At 41.6% G+C, this 16440-nt stretch overlaps 1 protein-coding gene across 5 annotated transcripts in view; it reads right to left on the bottom strand.

Moving 5' to 3' along the window:
- Nucleotides 1-1369: 1369 nt before the first annotated feature.
- lrp1bb (low density lipoprotein receptor-related protein 1Bb) overlaps nucleotides 1370-16440 on the bottom strand; it is a 256409-nt gene continuing 241338 nt past the window's right edge. For 4 of the 5 annotated variants that reach the window (XM_087830079.1, XM_087830080.1, XM_087830081.1 and 1 more), the window contains 9 exons: nucleotides 11205-11366; nucleotides 10502-10676; nucleotides 10091-10195; nucleotides 7645-7758; nucleotides 5974-6050; nucleotides 5361-5451; nucleotides 4938-5088; nucleotides 3195-3269; nucleotides 1370-2509 (listed from right to left, as the gene is read on the bottom strand). In XM_087830079.1, coding sequence (XP_087686205.1) covers nucleotides 2369-2509; nucleotides 3195-3269; nucleotides 4938-5088; nucleotides 5361-5451; nucleotides 5974-6050; nucleotides 7645-7758; nucleotides 10091-10195; nucleotides 10502-10676; nucleotides 11205-11366 — 1091 coding nt within the window. In that variant the 3' untranslated portion in view covers nucleotides 1370-2368. The remainder of the gene's footprint in view (nucleotides 2510-3194; nucleotides 3270-4937; nucleotides 5089-5360; nucleotides 5452-5973; nucleotides 6051-7644; nucleotides 7759-10090; nucleotides 10196-10501; nucleotides 10677-11204; nucleotides 11367-16440) is intronic. The other variant, XM_087830082.1, reaches the window with a different exon arrangement.

Genomic DNA, 16440 nt, shown 5'->3' with positions numbered 1-16440 from the left:
CTCAAGGGACATGAGATGATAATTTCTTCATCTCCTGTGGTTTTGGTGAGGAGCTGTGTCAGAAGGAAGTGCGACTAATTTCCTCCATAAAAACATATTCTGTCATTTTTTAATGGAAACACAACTTTGTGTGTTTATATGTTTGAAATGGTTTCAAAGCAAATGTTCATAGTAGTAGTTTGTGATACACAAGACACACAATGTGTTTCATTGGATTATTTCTTACAGTCAAAATAGAAATTATGCTTCTTTTTTAACTAATTCAGTGCTTAGAAGATCAGATTAGTGAGACATGCGGCCCATAAATAACAAACAGAAGTTTAAAGAACTGTAATATTCACAAGAGCTTAAGTCAATGATAATACTGATAATGTATTTGATGAGTCATTAGAAACAAAATTAGAAACAAAATGAACCCTCGTGTTGTTGAACAGTTTCGTTTAACAACACGAGGGTTCATTGAGACGGCCGTTTCATTTATGCCGTTTCATTTATGTCGAACAGATTAAAACTCATGTCCTGCTCTGTGAGAACAACGCTCCTGGGCTATAGGCTTATTGTTGCTTTAATCAAAGACCCGTATACAGTCACGTGGCGTCGTTCGTGCTCAACCTTGGAAACGACCTCGACCTTCTAAATGCAGCAGTCATAAAAGCTGAACATTTGAAATTCGTTCTTCATCATTGCAGCTCTATTGATAAATGTTCTATAGCACAGAAAACCACGCTGGCAGAAAAAGGCCAGTCACAGCCACATTTTCGCCACATTACTCTGACTATTTCCACGCCGCGGAGCTGAGTGTGTTTGAGAGACTGTGTTGCAAGCTCTCAGCAAAGCATGGAAACCTCTGTTATCACAGCGGATGTCTCAGCGAAACAAAGCGCACAGGCCAATTAGGGAAGCTGGAAACCGCAGCATCTATTTGTACCGTCATGAAAACGCGGTGAGCTGGGCGTGCTGGCAGATCCCGCCGATGGCACAGCAGACGGACAAAGGGCAGGAGTGCCGCTGCCTCCTCTGGTTGCTATGGTGAGAATGGAGGGGAAATGCGTGGAGACAGAGCCGCTGTAAGTAAAGTGAAAGGAGACTGAATTATCCTTCAGCAGGTGGCATCGACGCCGCGTCCCCACCTCCAGGTAATGAATAGCGCCGGCCTTCCTGTACTCACAGGGAGGCCAATAATCTCCCATCAGCCTCCTTCCTCTGCGCAGCAGGTAAAAGACCTCACGCTGCTGATTGACTTGTCGGGTCAGCAGTCATGTGTAACAGCTGACAGTTTGATCATTGGTTGAACAATATAAGTGCACAGATACTATTATCGACATCGTACAACATAATCATTTTGGAGGATCAAGAGAAAGACACAAAGTGGAAATAAGCCCCCTTTATTCAATATCGATTTACATTTTATATAAAAATTACTTACATTTAATACATTTCTTCCAAAATACAAGCAGCCAAACAACATACAAATCAAATACAAAATTATAAAATTTCTTATATTTATCATCTTCCTTTTCTGAAGTAACAGATGTGTTTTATAATAACTCTTAGTAACGGTTTTTGTAGCTGTGGTAAATCTCTTTCTTCTCTCCATCTTTAATCCATTTGTTGATATATGAGACCTAGAAAAATATGATATTCTGTCTTTTCAGCGTACAGTACGGGATCTGGGAATCTGATCTGAAAACATTCAGGGTGGGCTTCAATATCTCTCAGATACGTTTGTACGTCATATTACTGCTGAAACAGGCGACTGAAGATTGAAATCCGTGGAAATGAGAAAGACGGAGATAATGTCTGAGAAACGATTGTGTTGATATTATTGTGTCCACTGCCGGAGCAGAGCTGTCAGGTACAGGGATGCAAATAAAAGGAATCAAGCTCCACTTGTCGTTTGTGAAGCTCTCCGGTCCATATGTCAGATGAAATAACAACAACAGAAAAACCCACGCAACTCTTCTCTACTATACATACTTTTTTTCCCAGATAAAATGAGCCGGCCCTTCCCCTCATCGTCTCCACAAAGCCAAACCGTTTTCCTCTAGAACTACAAACAGGTATGGGTACAAACTCTAGCACTGCATTTTAACTGTGCACAAGTGTGGCTTCAGGTGTTAATAAAGTTTTTGCAAATCAGCAGCTTTACTTCAGTGTCATACAGTATACTGACAGCGCTGTATAATGGATCTCTGACAAACAGAAAGCAAACCATAAGTGGAAAATCAAAGTCTTCAGCACAGCGACGAGGACATTATGCTGATGCTAAACCAGTAAAACCTAAGAGCCTCATAGGAAATAGAAAAATCCTGTTTCCTCCGTCATATTACACTGTGGTAAAAAAAGAAGTACAAAGTGTAAAGTTAGGCTATGCGGCGGTTTCATGAATTGTCCCCTCGAGTTTCTTTGGGAGTAGCTCTCTCCTCTCATCGATGCTGATGACTGGCTTCCGGCAGTTTTGCCCGTCGATGTAGATCTTTGCATACACTGGATTGGAGTAGTTCATGGGCTAAACAGGCAGGGGAAGAGATGCCAAGTAGAAATGTTAATTTATGATATTTTACAACAGTAGGAGTCTCGAGGTTGCATTTTAATAGATGCTGTGGAATCATGAAAGTCTTCATGTCAGATTCACCTCATACAAACTATCACTTACATCAGCTTTAATGAAACCTGGGCTCATTTAAATTCATGTACAATTTTCTTTGTCTTGTTGGCTGAGTTCTGATCCAATTTGAATCCATTTCGATGGATCTGCGCTCTGTTAGCAGATTGTTTAACCGATGTTCCATCACAGGAGGTTTGCTGGAAACAGATGGTGGCTGCATCTCAGCGAAACCAAAAAAGTTTGCAAACTTTCCACAGGCCCACAGATATTAGCAAAATGAGCAACAGAACTGAACTTGGTGCCAATTGTCATTTTTTAATAAAAAGTTGATAATTGGAACTTTAAGGAAAGTTTGGTGGTTGTTGGACTGTTTTTCCCAAACCAATGTCACAAAATGATAAAGGGAGCAAGTATATACCAGATGTCAACATTAGCATGATTTTAATTTTACACAGTACTTAAAATAGCAGAATGTAACTCAAATGTAGCTACACAAAACACACAAAGCTTCCTCCCAGTGAATTTATGTAAAAATGGATATTTTTTCTTCTTCTTCAGAGTAAAAAATAAAGTGTGTAACACTCACCTGTCCAGGGATTACCTCCTTGGGTACAGAATTCATGCCCAAGGTGTGAGGGTCGCTGGATTTTACACACCAGCCCTGCAACAAAACAAGCACCATGCCATATAAATAAAGATGAACTCTCACAGTCCAAATACGGGTTTTAAAACTGCACTGAAAAAACAAACTAGCAAGTACCACGAGAGCTGGACGTATGGAGGCTGATTTAGATTCACACCAGCATGTCTTGGTGGCAGACTGGACTCACAATAGCAGATGTCAAAGTTGGCAGCTTAAGAAGCAACAGCATTAGGCTTGAACTTGCAGCAGGTGAGCTACATAACTGCATCTGTGAGGGTGTTAGGATTCATTTGATATGCTGGGAGTTCGTGTGGGGTGGAGAGAATAAATCACCAGACAGACAGACGTCCTCCAGGTTCATGGCATCTGTATATTTTTGCGCCCAAGCCAGAGAGATTGTAAAATCTCTGCAAAGCCTAATGTAATTCCACCGGATGCATCTCAATTCTAAATATCACATCCCAGCAGCTGCCGGGCCAGATGCAGAGAACACAGCACTGAATTATTCTCCAATCTGAAAGACACATTTGAACTGTTGTCCTTGCTCTACCCTTCAATTAAAGACAACATAGCTGCAGCATCAAGGCTGGCATCAATCGAGGTCTAAACAGATTTTCTCATCGCTTTTAAAACTCTGCAGTATTAACAAGGATGTGGTAGTAAGGGATGTACACATGTGGCAAATTAAAAGCAACATTATGCAAATATTTTACAATAAAATAGCCAAGAAACAGTCACGTCATCAGTCAAGTTTGTTACGCAAACTGTTTCTGTCTGTCTGTTCTCGCTCTTTGCAACTTCACTTCATCCTCCCATGAAAAGTGCAAAATGCTTTACGACACACTAATAACTCCTAGTTTTCAGCTGGCTATAAAAAAACTGGCTCGGTGTTGTCACTGCAGACATCAAGGTAGAGCTCAAAGGACCTTGAAGTTGTTGATGAAGAGTCGCTGAGTAGGAGGCTGGACAGTAAGACGAGTTTCATATTAGAAGACTCCTGGTCGACCTTCTTACAGCTGGGCCACATGTATTTCATAGACAATCTATGTAACTGTATATAAAAACAATATAGTGATGACCATTAAGATTTCTCCTCTACATATCCTGATAAAAAGGAGCCAGCATCTGCTGTACTGTCAATTCAACTTATAGGAGATCAAATGGTACAAATTTGTTAAGGTTGTATAAACTTTATTTAGTTGGAAAACACGTGCAGTAAGTTTTATATGTGCAAAAATAGAGAGAAATTATTAAGCTTTCAGTCAAAGGAGCTTGCAAAGAAAAGCGTCTGGCCTTCTTTAAGTCCAGACGCTTTTCTTTGCAAGCTCCGTTGACTACAATGACCTGGATGACTGAGAACCTTCACAGACATATTAAGCTTTCAGTATTTAATGCAGCAGAGACCTGCAGACGCTGCCCAACAAAAGTTACATTGAATCAAATATGAGATGAAAACTGAAACTGATGAGTTTGTAGCTAAATGTAATTACACTGACATTTGTATCTGAGAACATACGAACAGATTCAGCTGCATGTTTAAGCCCCACTGAAAGGTCCTCATTAACTTTTACTCCACATGTTTGATGTCTGGTTTCAGCTCGATAAAGTCAAACACTGAATTCCATCCTATCAAAACAGGAATGAGGTGTTGTTCAGTGAGCACACGTGACACACACACACACCCACCTTATGAGGGTCAAGTGTGAAGTTTGGGCGCAGCAGGCTGCCTGCATCAGCGTGGTTGTCGTGGTCCACTTCATACATGTTGTATGACGGGTTCCCAATTTCCACGTTTATCCCTCCGTTGGTCATGGGCTGCCTCTGCACACGCTTGCCCCTGAGCCGTGCAGAGCCCATCATCATTAACACGACACACAACATGCTGTTAGTGTGCTGCTGCACGATGCTACTTGGAGCATATCACTTTGTTAGACAGCCATGAACGATGGATTATTATCACAGGCTCAGAGTTCAGATCTCCTACTGAAAGCAAACTTTTCACTCATAAAGCAAAAGCATCCATTCATCTTCAAAGCTCTGCGATGCTGGAGCTCTCATCTGTTACTGCTTAGAAGCTTCTTTTTCTTACATATTTCTTTATCGACGTACCTTTGCCTCCGGCGGCAGATATAAACACCTGCTACGACCATCACAATCAGGATGACCAGCAGGACCAGAGGCACAATGATAGCGATGCTCCCTGGGGAACAGAGAGAGGAAAGGCGGTGTGACGTGATGAGCGACCATCAAAGGGCTGAGATGAGTTCACGCAGTGACCGCGGCGTGAACAGAGCCACTTTAAATAACAGCGTTTTTACTTCACGGGGCTTTGCTGTTTACATACGTCCAGCACAGGCAGGCTGCACATTCACATTTAGAAATGTAAGACATTTTACACTGACATGCACGACTTCAGAATATATATATTTTTTAAATCTTAAATTGAAGTTGAAGACAGAGGAGTCATATTACTGAATCCTGACGGGCTGGCGACTACAGCCCCTCTAATTCAAACAAGGAAACCCCGCTGAGCAGAGCCCTTTGTGCTCAAATGATGCAAACCGCAGAGGTTGGTAGGAGTTCGGTAGTTCGATGCCAATCTGTTGATGTTCAGATGTACGAGTTATCGTTCCACTGAAATGCAATAAGGTCAGTGAACCAGTGACACATGCAGGTATTCAAACAGGACATTTTAAGGCTTCTTGACATTCCCAGTCCTCACCTCCGCTCATATTGTCTGATCTGCTGCTTTTAGGGGCGGGTCTCTCACACTGTGTTCCTGCCCAATTGGCTGAACATCTGAAGGAGGTCAAAAGAGAATATAAATAAACTATCATTAGCATACTTTGGCTGCAGAGAGGCTGCTGAGAAAACAACTTTGCAAAATGATCTACGACATGATGTGACTGTGGCTTACACATACGGCATACGGCTTTGATTCAACACAAACAAAACACCACCTGGAGAGAGAGCACTAAGCACATACATGTGTCCGTAAAGAGCTTAATGTGAACTGACATGTTGAATATTCAGTGTATTAACAAAAAACAGGAAAGATCAAAGGATGACAACAAGTCGTCATCTCATTTGTGTTCCAATGGGATCCGATGGGCGTGATGCATGACCCGTGTTAGAGGAGGTGACGTCCGATTTAGCTGACGCTAAAGCATGTAAAGCATGAGTGATCTGGTGGGGGCGGCAGGGTGATGATAGGATGAAACTATCCTAAATAACATGCACTTGCAGAATCAGAACATCAGGCTTTGACAACAACTTTATTAGGACATTGGGCGTAACCTGGGTCTTCATTTTCCCGCCTTTGAGAAGCAAAAACCAGGATGGAACTGAGTCCCTTCAACAAAGAAACCCGACTAAGCTGTAAAAGTTAAAGGCCTTAAATATGAACACCGATTAAAGATGACATGTTCTGCCGAGTAAATTATGTGCAATGACCGGTCAGGACGTATTTAGCCATCATGCACAGGCTGCAAATGCACTGATGCCCACATCACACACACAGTGTTATGCTGTAATCTTCCCGTGGTTCATGTGTGCAAGGTGACGCCTGCATGAGATGGGTGGCAGTAAGAGGCAACAAACGTTATGCAGCAGCCGGTGATGTAATAAGTGCCCCTATATACAACGTAGTGGTGCTAATATACATTAGCAACATCTTTATCTAGCATGAAAGACTGCTGGTGCTGCTACTATCTCTGTCACTTATCATGGAAATAAGAACCATATTTGGCTTTAAGCAGCAGAAGCATAAATAGCATCCTGTACTGTTACTGCTTAGCTTGGCCCACCAGAAACAGAGCTACAGCTAGCTGTGTCCTAAAGTAACTAAATGAGCATAGCAATATGTTTAAAATAAAAACTATTTCCTGTTTTAAAGTTGTTTAAATACCAAAGGTTAAAATGAAATACTGTCACATGTAACTACTCAGCAGAATTTCTACAAAATTCTGTTTTGGAACCTTAGAACAGAAACAAGCACACGTCTCTAAACGTATCTAAATCAGTGCTGTAATCAGTGTTCGACCTAGAAAGGCTGTCAAGTATTTTCTTTCTTACTGCAGCGAACGAATTCAACACGTGTTGGTGCTAATAATAGTCACAAATATAGTCATGTTGTTTCCATACAGAAATAAATATAAGTCAACATATTCTAATAAAACAATATTATAGTATTCTGTGTGATTCCACCATCTATGCTGAGTCATTACTATATCCAGGACTTATTACATGACAAGCTGCTACAAGGAGGCACCATCACAGAGAGGCCTATGTGCTGGACTGAGGCTGAAATGAAGCCAAATGGAGTGGGGGTGGGTTGTGTACAAAAGGAGGTGAGTGGGCGCTGAATACAGCTGGAGAGGTGAGAGGGACCTACTTGCAGCGTGGTTTGTTAAGAGCTGTTAATGTGCACATCCCCTCATTCTGACAGAAGTAATCGCAGGGGTTGGCCAGCTCATCACAACGTTGGTTCTTGAACCCTGACGTGCAGCTGCAAAACATGTGTTTGGAGTGACAAAAGGGCCCAAGAACTGTTCAACTGTCGGCTGCCCCATGAGTGGCGACAGAACGCTAAACCCTGTTAGCAGCTTAAGTCATAAGATGCAACAAGACAGTGTGACGTCTGCAAATTAGCAAAACAGATCAACAAACGTCCCTGCTCAGCACGTGAGGGGGACACGTGTGGGGCCTGCTGCAGATTACGAAAACTGTTAAACAAGAACTTTGGGCCCCAACATGATGGTTGTTTGCATCCACATAAATGCATCTAATAAGCAAAAAACAGAAAATACATTTAGTTTGATTAAACAATATAAATGACAGCTTACAGGGGAAATAATGATTTGATTCTCTGTTGAATTTGTGAACATGAACAATCTCTCAGACTGAAAATTAACCTGAAACACAAAAAAGCAAATTATATAAAAGCGCTAAATGAATTTGCATGTCATTAAGTGAAACACGTATCTGATCCACTGGCTCTCACAGACTGGCTGTGTGATCGTGTGCCATAATCAATCAATCCACCCATCCATCCACCCATCCATCCATCCATCCATCCATCCATCCAATCAAGTGTTCTGCTCCAACCTCTGTACCACCAGGTGAGACCAAAGAGTGTCAAAGGTCGACAGACTGGAGACCTGCACAAGGCTGGAACAGGATACCATCAGCGAGAAGCTTGGTGAGAAGGTGACAACGGCTGCTGCGATAATTTGGAAAGAGAAGAAAAATAAATATGTCCTCAGTCTGGAGCTCCATCATGGGATGCATCATGGGATGAGGATGATCACCAAGGTGCTGGATCAGCCCAAAGCTCCACGGCACAGGTACAGGCCCGTCTTAAATTTGTGAACTTCTAAATGATTCAGAGAAGGCTCAGAAAGTGCTGTGGTCAGATGAAACCAGAACTGGCAACAGCTCAGCCACTGTGTTTGCAGAGGTGGAAACATTATGCTTTGGGGATGTTTTTCTGATGGGGTACAGGATGACTTTGCCTCACTGAGTGGGCCAATGGAGAGGCCCACGCACTGTAACATCTCGGACTCCTTCCCTCGGCCAGGACACTGACAACTGGTCATGGACGAGTTTCCAGCATGAAAAGGACCAAGTCAAATATTTATTTCCATCACTGACATGCAAATTCTTTTATACCTTTTATGTAATGTTTGTGTTTTTCTGGATTTTTTTGTTTGATAAAAACTTACAAATTTAGGGATCAAATAATTGTTTCCCCGCGGCACAGCTGACTGATGGATATTTCTAACTGTAGATGCTAAAATAACTTTGCTTTTGTGCAGAAAAGGAAAAGAGCAACAACATAAAGTCATACAGTATATAGCTGCTTAACAGGAATGTTTGAACTTTGTTAGACAGCAGTGAAATGTTGAGGTATTCTCTTCGCATACTTGAGGTTTTTAAAGCAAGAATTATTGCAGCCGTAGCAGCTCTGCCCGCTGAGCTTTCTTCTTTAGGTAGGCTTGATGAAATATACATTTACTCAGAGTATTAAGGTCAAACATTATGATTTCTTGACGCCGACATATCCATCATCTCACATAATCTCTCATCTTGCAGCAAATGATAAAGCGCATTATCAGGATCTGTTAACCTCAACGAATAAGATGAAATCATTTGCATAGAAATTGATTCTATTCCCTGGAATCTGTGAGCGGCGCCTGCAAATTTCAATTTAACTACAGTGGACAATGAGCATTTAAAAAAATTGAGAGTTGGCCTTTGAAATGATTTTCCAATTTCCTCCTTGGACAGATTTTTAACACAGCACTGCGAGTGATTATAGCAGGAGGTGGTATTCATTTACAGGGAGCCCTCTGAGTAGCCTTTCACAGCGATTTCTTCACGTGTGCCAGTCGAGCTTTTGTCTCGTGCAATTTTTCGGGCTTCGTGGCAGCTGAACTACTGAGGAAACTTCTAAACCCTCTGACTGAAGAGAGCCACAGAGGCCTGACATCAGCTCTCAGCTGCAAGGAGGAAAAGTGTGATATGTTGAGAATAGCTGGCTTTGAAGGAGTCTGAAACCATCTTTATCTTCCTAAAACCTTAAGCCACAGCGAGGTGTCACACGGCACAGGATGCTGTACGGCACTCGGCCCCCTGCTGTTTCATGGCCTCCACATAGTGACATCAAACCTTCAACTTAAGGATTTCTTTCCAAAGGAAGACATCTATCTCGCGCGGCGACTTTCAGTTTTTAAAGCCGGGCACAGAGCCGACGCCTGAATGGAAACAGTGATGTGAGTGTGAATAACAGAGGAGAACATTGAGTTTTTCCTTACTTTCACCATTAGGCAGGGACTTACTGACAGAAAGGCAGGTTGGTGTCAGGGTCCAGGTGGCAGGTACCTCCATTGTAGCAATATCCGTCACACAGCTGACAGCTCGGTGCTATTCTGCCATTTGTGCAGCTAGAGGGTGAAGAAATAATGGATTCTAGTTACAACCAGAAAACTATACTTACAGGAAGCAGAGAGTTCAGCCAGCTTCAAATTCACTGACATGACCAAACTTAAAACGCTACAGGGTACGTGGCCTTAAATTATTGATTTAATTAAATCAATTCTTCCCGCCGGCAGCCTGTAGGTGAAGCAACTCAGCCCTGAATGAACAATATACTGTTTAACTTGTGTTTTTCCATGAATAAAAATCAGCTATGAAGCCTCACAGCCAAAGGGATGATGGACAAGAGTGGCGAGTAAATACGGAGCGCTCACTTGCAAACCACTTCTCCCGTCTCCTCGTTAATGAGGCAAGGAGCTCCGTGGCATCGGAGACACTTGTCCACCTCGCACTTGTTCCCTTCAAACCTGGCGGGACACACACACTCCACGTAGCCGCTGCTGGATAAAGTGCAGGCCTTGGAGTTCACGCAGTAGTGATGACAAATGTCTGTTTTAGGTTTGCAGAGATAAACAGAGAGAGAGAATAATGTGGAAACACAGTCTAAGCTGATTTGATTAGAATAGTACATGGTTTTAATGGGACTTAATTATCCACATCAAATGATATCTTAGCCACAGATGAAAACATATCACCCTTTGGGCAACAGTGGGAAAAACTAATGATGTGCAGATGAAATTGTTTCCCCGCAACACATTATGTCAAAGCGCAGCAAAAGAAAATACATTATCACCCCGGCGCAGAAACACCCAAAGGTTGTTTGATGGTAGAATTTTGATTTTTGTTTATCTGCAAATTGAAGCAAATGTGGTGTTTTTGCAAAGAAGAGACTTTGAGGGGATTGCTTTTGTCTCTCGCTCAGAGTGGGAACTCTCAAACGCTTTGTTCTGTGGATTTTTTGTGACATAACTGAATTCAAATCAATGATTTTCTTTTGATTAGGTGCTACTGGCAGTCACAGGCAGCCAGGGGAACATCAATGACTGTTTGTGTTTGTTTGCTGCCAACAGGACTCACGATAAAGACAGCGGTCCCCGGTATACTCGGCCATGCAGCGGCACACCGGCTGGTTCCCGTGAGTGACGTCGCACGTTCCCCCATTTAAACAGTAATTGTCACAAATCCTTTTCTCACAAAAAGGCCCTGAGAATCCGACAGGACAGCGACACGTGGGCTTTCCTGGAAAGAAATATGAGCATAAAAGATTATTAGAGCACGGAAAGATGGAAATCGGCAACGAACTGATGAATTCATCCGTCTCAGAACTGCTTTAGTTTGTTCCACAGAGCCAAACTGCTGTGCACAAACATAACGCATCCACACGCTCCAAACTGCCTCGTGGCTGTAAACACAACTGAAAACAGACCTACACAGATGCACTTCATATTTACATGGATATATAGGGCTGTGCAAAAGTCTTGAGCCTCGCCTAATTTCTTTATAGAGAAAGAATTTATTCTTTTAATATTCTTTATATAGAGAAACTAACTTTTTTCAAGTCATCTTGAGCAATAATTTCACTCATTTTCAGTCACATCACTGCAGCTGATGATTTTCAAAGGTTTATTTTCTTCGGTTTATTTGCTGAGCTGAAGATAAAGAAGATAAATAACTGAACCCTGTGAGACCCAACACATCACAAAATAGCCAGAAAATTCAAATTTTTTGGAACTGAGATGTTTATGAACCTTTATAACTTTTTTTTTTGCTGTATCATCTTGTTTTTGATATCTTTTTATTATATATTTATTATATATTTTTGTTTTGCATTTAATACATCGGGTGTTTTTTGTTAACAACAATGTTAATTTTGGACCAAAAAAAAGAGTTTTGCCCATAACACTTTGACATGCACGGGCACTTTGTTACCAGCAGCATCAGAAAAACATTTAATTTGTTCACAATGAAAGAGTGGCTGTCAGCTATTCTTAATGAAGGGAAACAGGCAGAAAAATCTGAAGTATGGCAACAGAAGTAAGAACTGGACTGAATATTAACGGCAGCAGGTCTGATGATGATGAATTCAAAAATTTGAATGGAGTGAAAGAAGCCTGGAGAACGATTCCTGCAGGCTACACATAGACATTACGAGAAAGCAGGCTGCTGGGTGGAGACAACCTGTATGCTGTTAAGGCCTTGGGCCATTTTCTGGGTCACTTCTGTTGGTCTTACATCCTGTTTTCTATCTACTGTCCTAATGCAATAAAGTCTAAAAAGCCCCAAAACAGATATAACAGAAAACATAAGAAAACAAATATCGACTTTCAAGCTTGTTAAAAACTCTATTTCTGCCTCATATGCTGCATTTCCATGCATGTAGGGATGGCTCCCAGTAGTTCAATTCCTTGGAATTGTGAGCTTGTTTGTCTATTGATTCTCCTTATCGATTCCAGTTGGTGAGTCGGAGCAGGAAACAGTGGTGGAGCCTACAGTGTGGATATAAACATGACTTTTATTTTTATTGCACAGAGAGGCGAGAACATGATGGTGAAGTGCAAACTGCATCCAGGACAGAAACAACCACATCATGCTGCTAACACAACTAGCACCTGCACAGGCAGCATGCTAATGCTAAGCTAGGAGTGACTGCTGACCCCAGACCAGCAGCCACAGTTAAAGATTGTATAAATGCCTCTGTGTGAAACTTTGTTACAATCCTCACACATGGGTAAAAAAAAAAGCACAGACTGAAACGATCTTCACACAGACCGTACAGAAACACATGTGCTGCACGTTCTGATTATTTTTTACAATTAGAGACGCGTGAGTGTTGAAAATTGCCTCCTTGTGCGGGTGATCTCAAACAGTAACCTTTCAATCATGCTCGCCGTTTTAATAAAGGACAAGCGAGACCAGGAAACAAGTTCAAGGTGTGTTCAGAAAAGGTAACAATTGAACACTACTTACACAGCACACAACCAAGTTGCCATGGATACAGGTCTCGCCATGTAGGTCACACTACACCACTTGGTAATTTCACACTCTACAGTTCTGTGCCTGGAATAATCTGACTGAAACGTCCATAACTCAATAACTGATGGGGTTAAATCTTTCTGATTAGGCCAAACGTCACAGCTATGAACTCAGCTGTTCTCTTCATCTCTGTAAAACTAAAACGAACATTAGTTCAAGTTTTCACAAATACTGATGCCAACTGGTTTTGGATGCGTCAGCAAGCTGCAAGTTTTACAGACTTCTTACTTATGTTTCTTGAATATTGAATATTATCTTATTATGGGATGCACAAATCAAACTGTTTCAGTGCTGTTATTTAGTAATATCACTAAAATGTTACAGGAACACAGAAAGTGAATAATACTCTTCTTGCCTATTCTTCTTATTATAAATGGCCAATGCAATTGTTACCATAGGAACATGGTAGTGTAAACACTGAAATGAGCTCAAACTTCCTGGTCCACCTTTTGCGATCGTGTCACTGCTATGCAGATGACACCCAGCTCTATCTGTCCATGAAGCCAGATAACACACACTAATTAGTTAAACTGCAGGAATGTCTTAAAGACATAAAGACCTAGATGGCCGCTAACTTTCTGCTTCTTAACTCAGATAAAACTGAGGTTATTGTACTCGGCCCTGAAAAGCTTAGAAATATGGTATCTAACCAGATTCTTACTCTGGATGGCATTACCTTGGCCTCCAGTAACGCTGTGAGGAACCTTGGAGTCATTTTTGACCAGGATATGTCCTTCAATGCACATATTAAACAAATATGTAAGACTGCGTTCTTCCATTTGTGCAACATCTCTAAAGTTAGAAATATCCTGTCTCAGAGTGACGCTGAAAAACTAGTTCATGCATTTATTACTTCCAGGCTGGACTACTGCAATTCATTATTATCAGGATGTCCAAAAAACCCACTGAAAAGCCTTCAGCTAATCCAAAATGCTGCAGCAAGAGTCCTGACAGGGACTAGAAAGAGAGAGCCTATTTCTCCTGTTTTGGCTTCCCTTCATTGGCTTCCTGTTAAATCCAGAATTGAATTCAAAATCCGGCTCCTCACATACAAGGTCTTAAATAATCAGGCCCCATCTTATCTTAATGACCTTGTAGTACCATATCACCCTATTAGAGCACTTCGCTCTCACACTGCAGGCCTACTTGTTGTTCCTAGAGTATTTAAAAGTAGAATGGGAGGCAGAGCCTTCAGTTTTCAGGCCCCTCTTCTGTGGAACCAGCTTCCAGTTTGGATTCAGGAGACAGACACTATCTCTACTTTTAAGATTAGGCTTGAAATTTTCCTTTTTGCTAAAGCATATAGTTAGGGCTGGACCAGGTGACCCTGAATCCTCCCTTAGTTATGCTGCAATGGACGTAGGCTGCTGGAGGATTCCCATGATGCATTGAGTTTTTCCTTTCCAGTCACCTTTCTCACTCTCTATGTATTAATAGACCTCTCTGCATTGAATCATATCTGTTATTAACCTCTGTCTCTCTTCCACAGCATGTCTTTATCCTGTCTTCCTTCTCTCACCCCAACCAATCACAGCAGATGGCCGCCCCTCCCTGAGCCTGGTTCTGCCGGAAGTTTCTTCCTGTTAAAAGGGAGTTTTTCCTTCTTGTTCATATGGATTCGTTTGATGGTTGGTGTTTTCTCTGTTTTTTTGTAGCACTTTGAGGTGACAGCCGTTGTGATTCGGTGCTACATAAATACAACTGAATTGAATAGATGTCAACATTTATCTGCTGCACCAAGCATTTTAGACATTGACCATCTCAAGCCTGACTACATACTGTGAATTCTGGGTAATTTAAGACCGTTTACAAAGTGAAATAAGTCCCTATTTATGGGATATTAATTATTACTGTTACAAAAAATACAAACAAGGAGAATCATTGAAAAGAATACACTAAGTGTAAACACTGCAGCAGTGCTTTGATGCTGTGGTTTCTAGTTTCGGCGTTGTCTGCTTGTCCTAATCATTCACTCAGCTACAGGATGATTTCATTGGAAAAACAAAAACAGCTGATGATATCACTGACGTCCATATTGAGAGGGGGATTTTCTTCTTACTGTTGTTTCATAACAATACCAGCAAATCATAATTTATGACATTTTGTTGTGTCCCATTAGTCATATTAGGTGTCACTGATTGTTCTCATTGTTCTCACCAGCCTGATCGTGTCTTTACTCCAAATATCAAGTTTTGGTTTGCCAGAGATGCAGACTGATGCTAATTTGTGCAGAGCAACGCAAACAGAGGCAAGTGTATCTGCACGAGTTCACCTCAGTGGGCTGCAGACACCTGCGAATTCTCCTGATAGGGTGACGATCAGAAATGAGGAACATCTTTACTGTCACGTTCTCTAAGGAGCTGCACCCACAAGAACTTCTCAGCTCAGTGCTTTCAAACAGTGGACAAACTCTGGAGGAATTCCTGGTACATTAGTAAAAACAACAGGGACACTTTATTCACGAGCTGATAACAAACATACAGAAAAAATTTATGTGTAACAGATCCAATAGAAAAAAATCAGGAAACAACAAAGAGCACAAAATAAATGCCAAACGCTACAAAAAGGTTGAAGCACAGATACCAGAAACAGAGGAAGTCACAAAGGACACAAAGAGCAAACCAGACGATCAGGCAGAGTTAATTATTTCAACATTATGTGCAGTCTTAGTACTGCTGTTTATTTCTCAGTTTATGGCTGCAGATTACAGCTGTGAAGCCCTAAACTGGCTCTACTTAAAGATTAGAAGTTACTGTCACACAGCCTAATAAAGAAGACGTGAAAACACTTTGTGTTGTCAGCAGATCAAAGTGTAATTAACTGTATTGATTGAACAGGTATTCTTGTGTTTTTGTTCCAGCATCCAAACGAGTACAAACACAGACTCAGCAGCTTCCTTCTACACTTCAAATTAAGAGCAAAAACATTCATACAGTTATTTCTTCACCCAAAGAAAACATCACAACATTAGTAACTTTACATTTCATTTGTGACGAGAGTAACGAGCTCATCTATAACCTGCCCCCCCAGCACAGGTCTGTGTTGCACTTCCAATATGCTGCAAAGTTGTGACAATGTTGGTTGAGCCACGTCAAAATTAGAGCCGCGTTTGTGGCACAGAAACTGACTTTATGCTCAACCTTTGCACCCCTCAAACACATCATCAAGTTGGCCGATGACACGACTGTGGTGGGTCTCGTCTGCAAGAACGATGAGTGAGCATGCAGAGGGGAGGTGCAGCAGCTAATGGACAGAGTCAACAACCCGTCTCTGAATGTGT

The sequence above is a fragment of the Neolamprologus brichardi genome, chromosome 16, assembly GCF_056152115.1.
Source record: "Neolamprologus brichardi isolate AB-2024 chromosome 16, ASM5615211v1, whole genome shotgun sequence".
In the NCBI taxonomy this organism is placed as follows: domain Eukaryota; kingdom Metazoa; phylum Chordata; class Actinopteri; order Cichliformes; family Cichlidae; genus Neolamprologus; species Neolamprologus brichardi.
The sequence above is the reverse complement of the archived record's forward strand: the minus strand, read 5'-3'. Positions and strand labels throughout refer to the sequence as shown.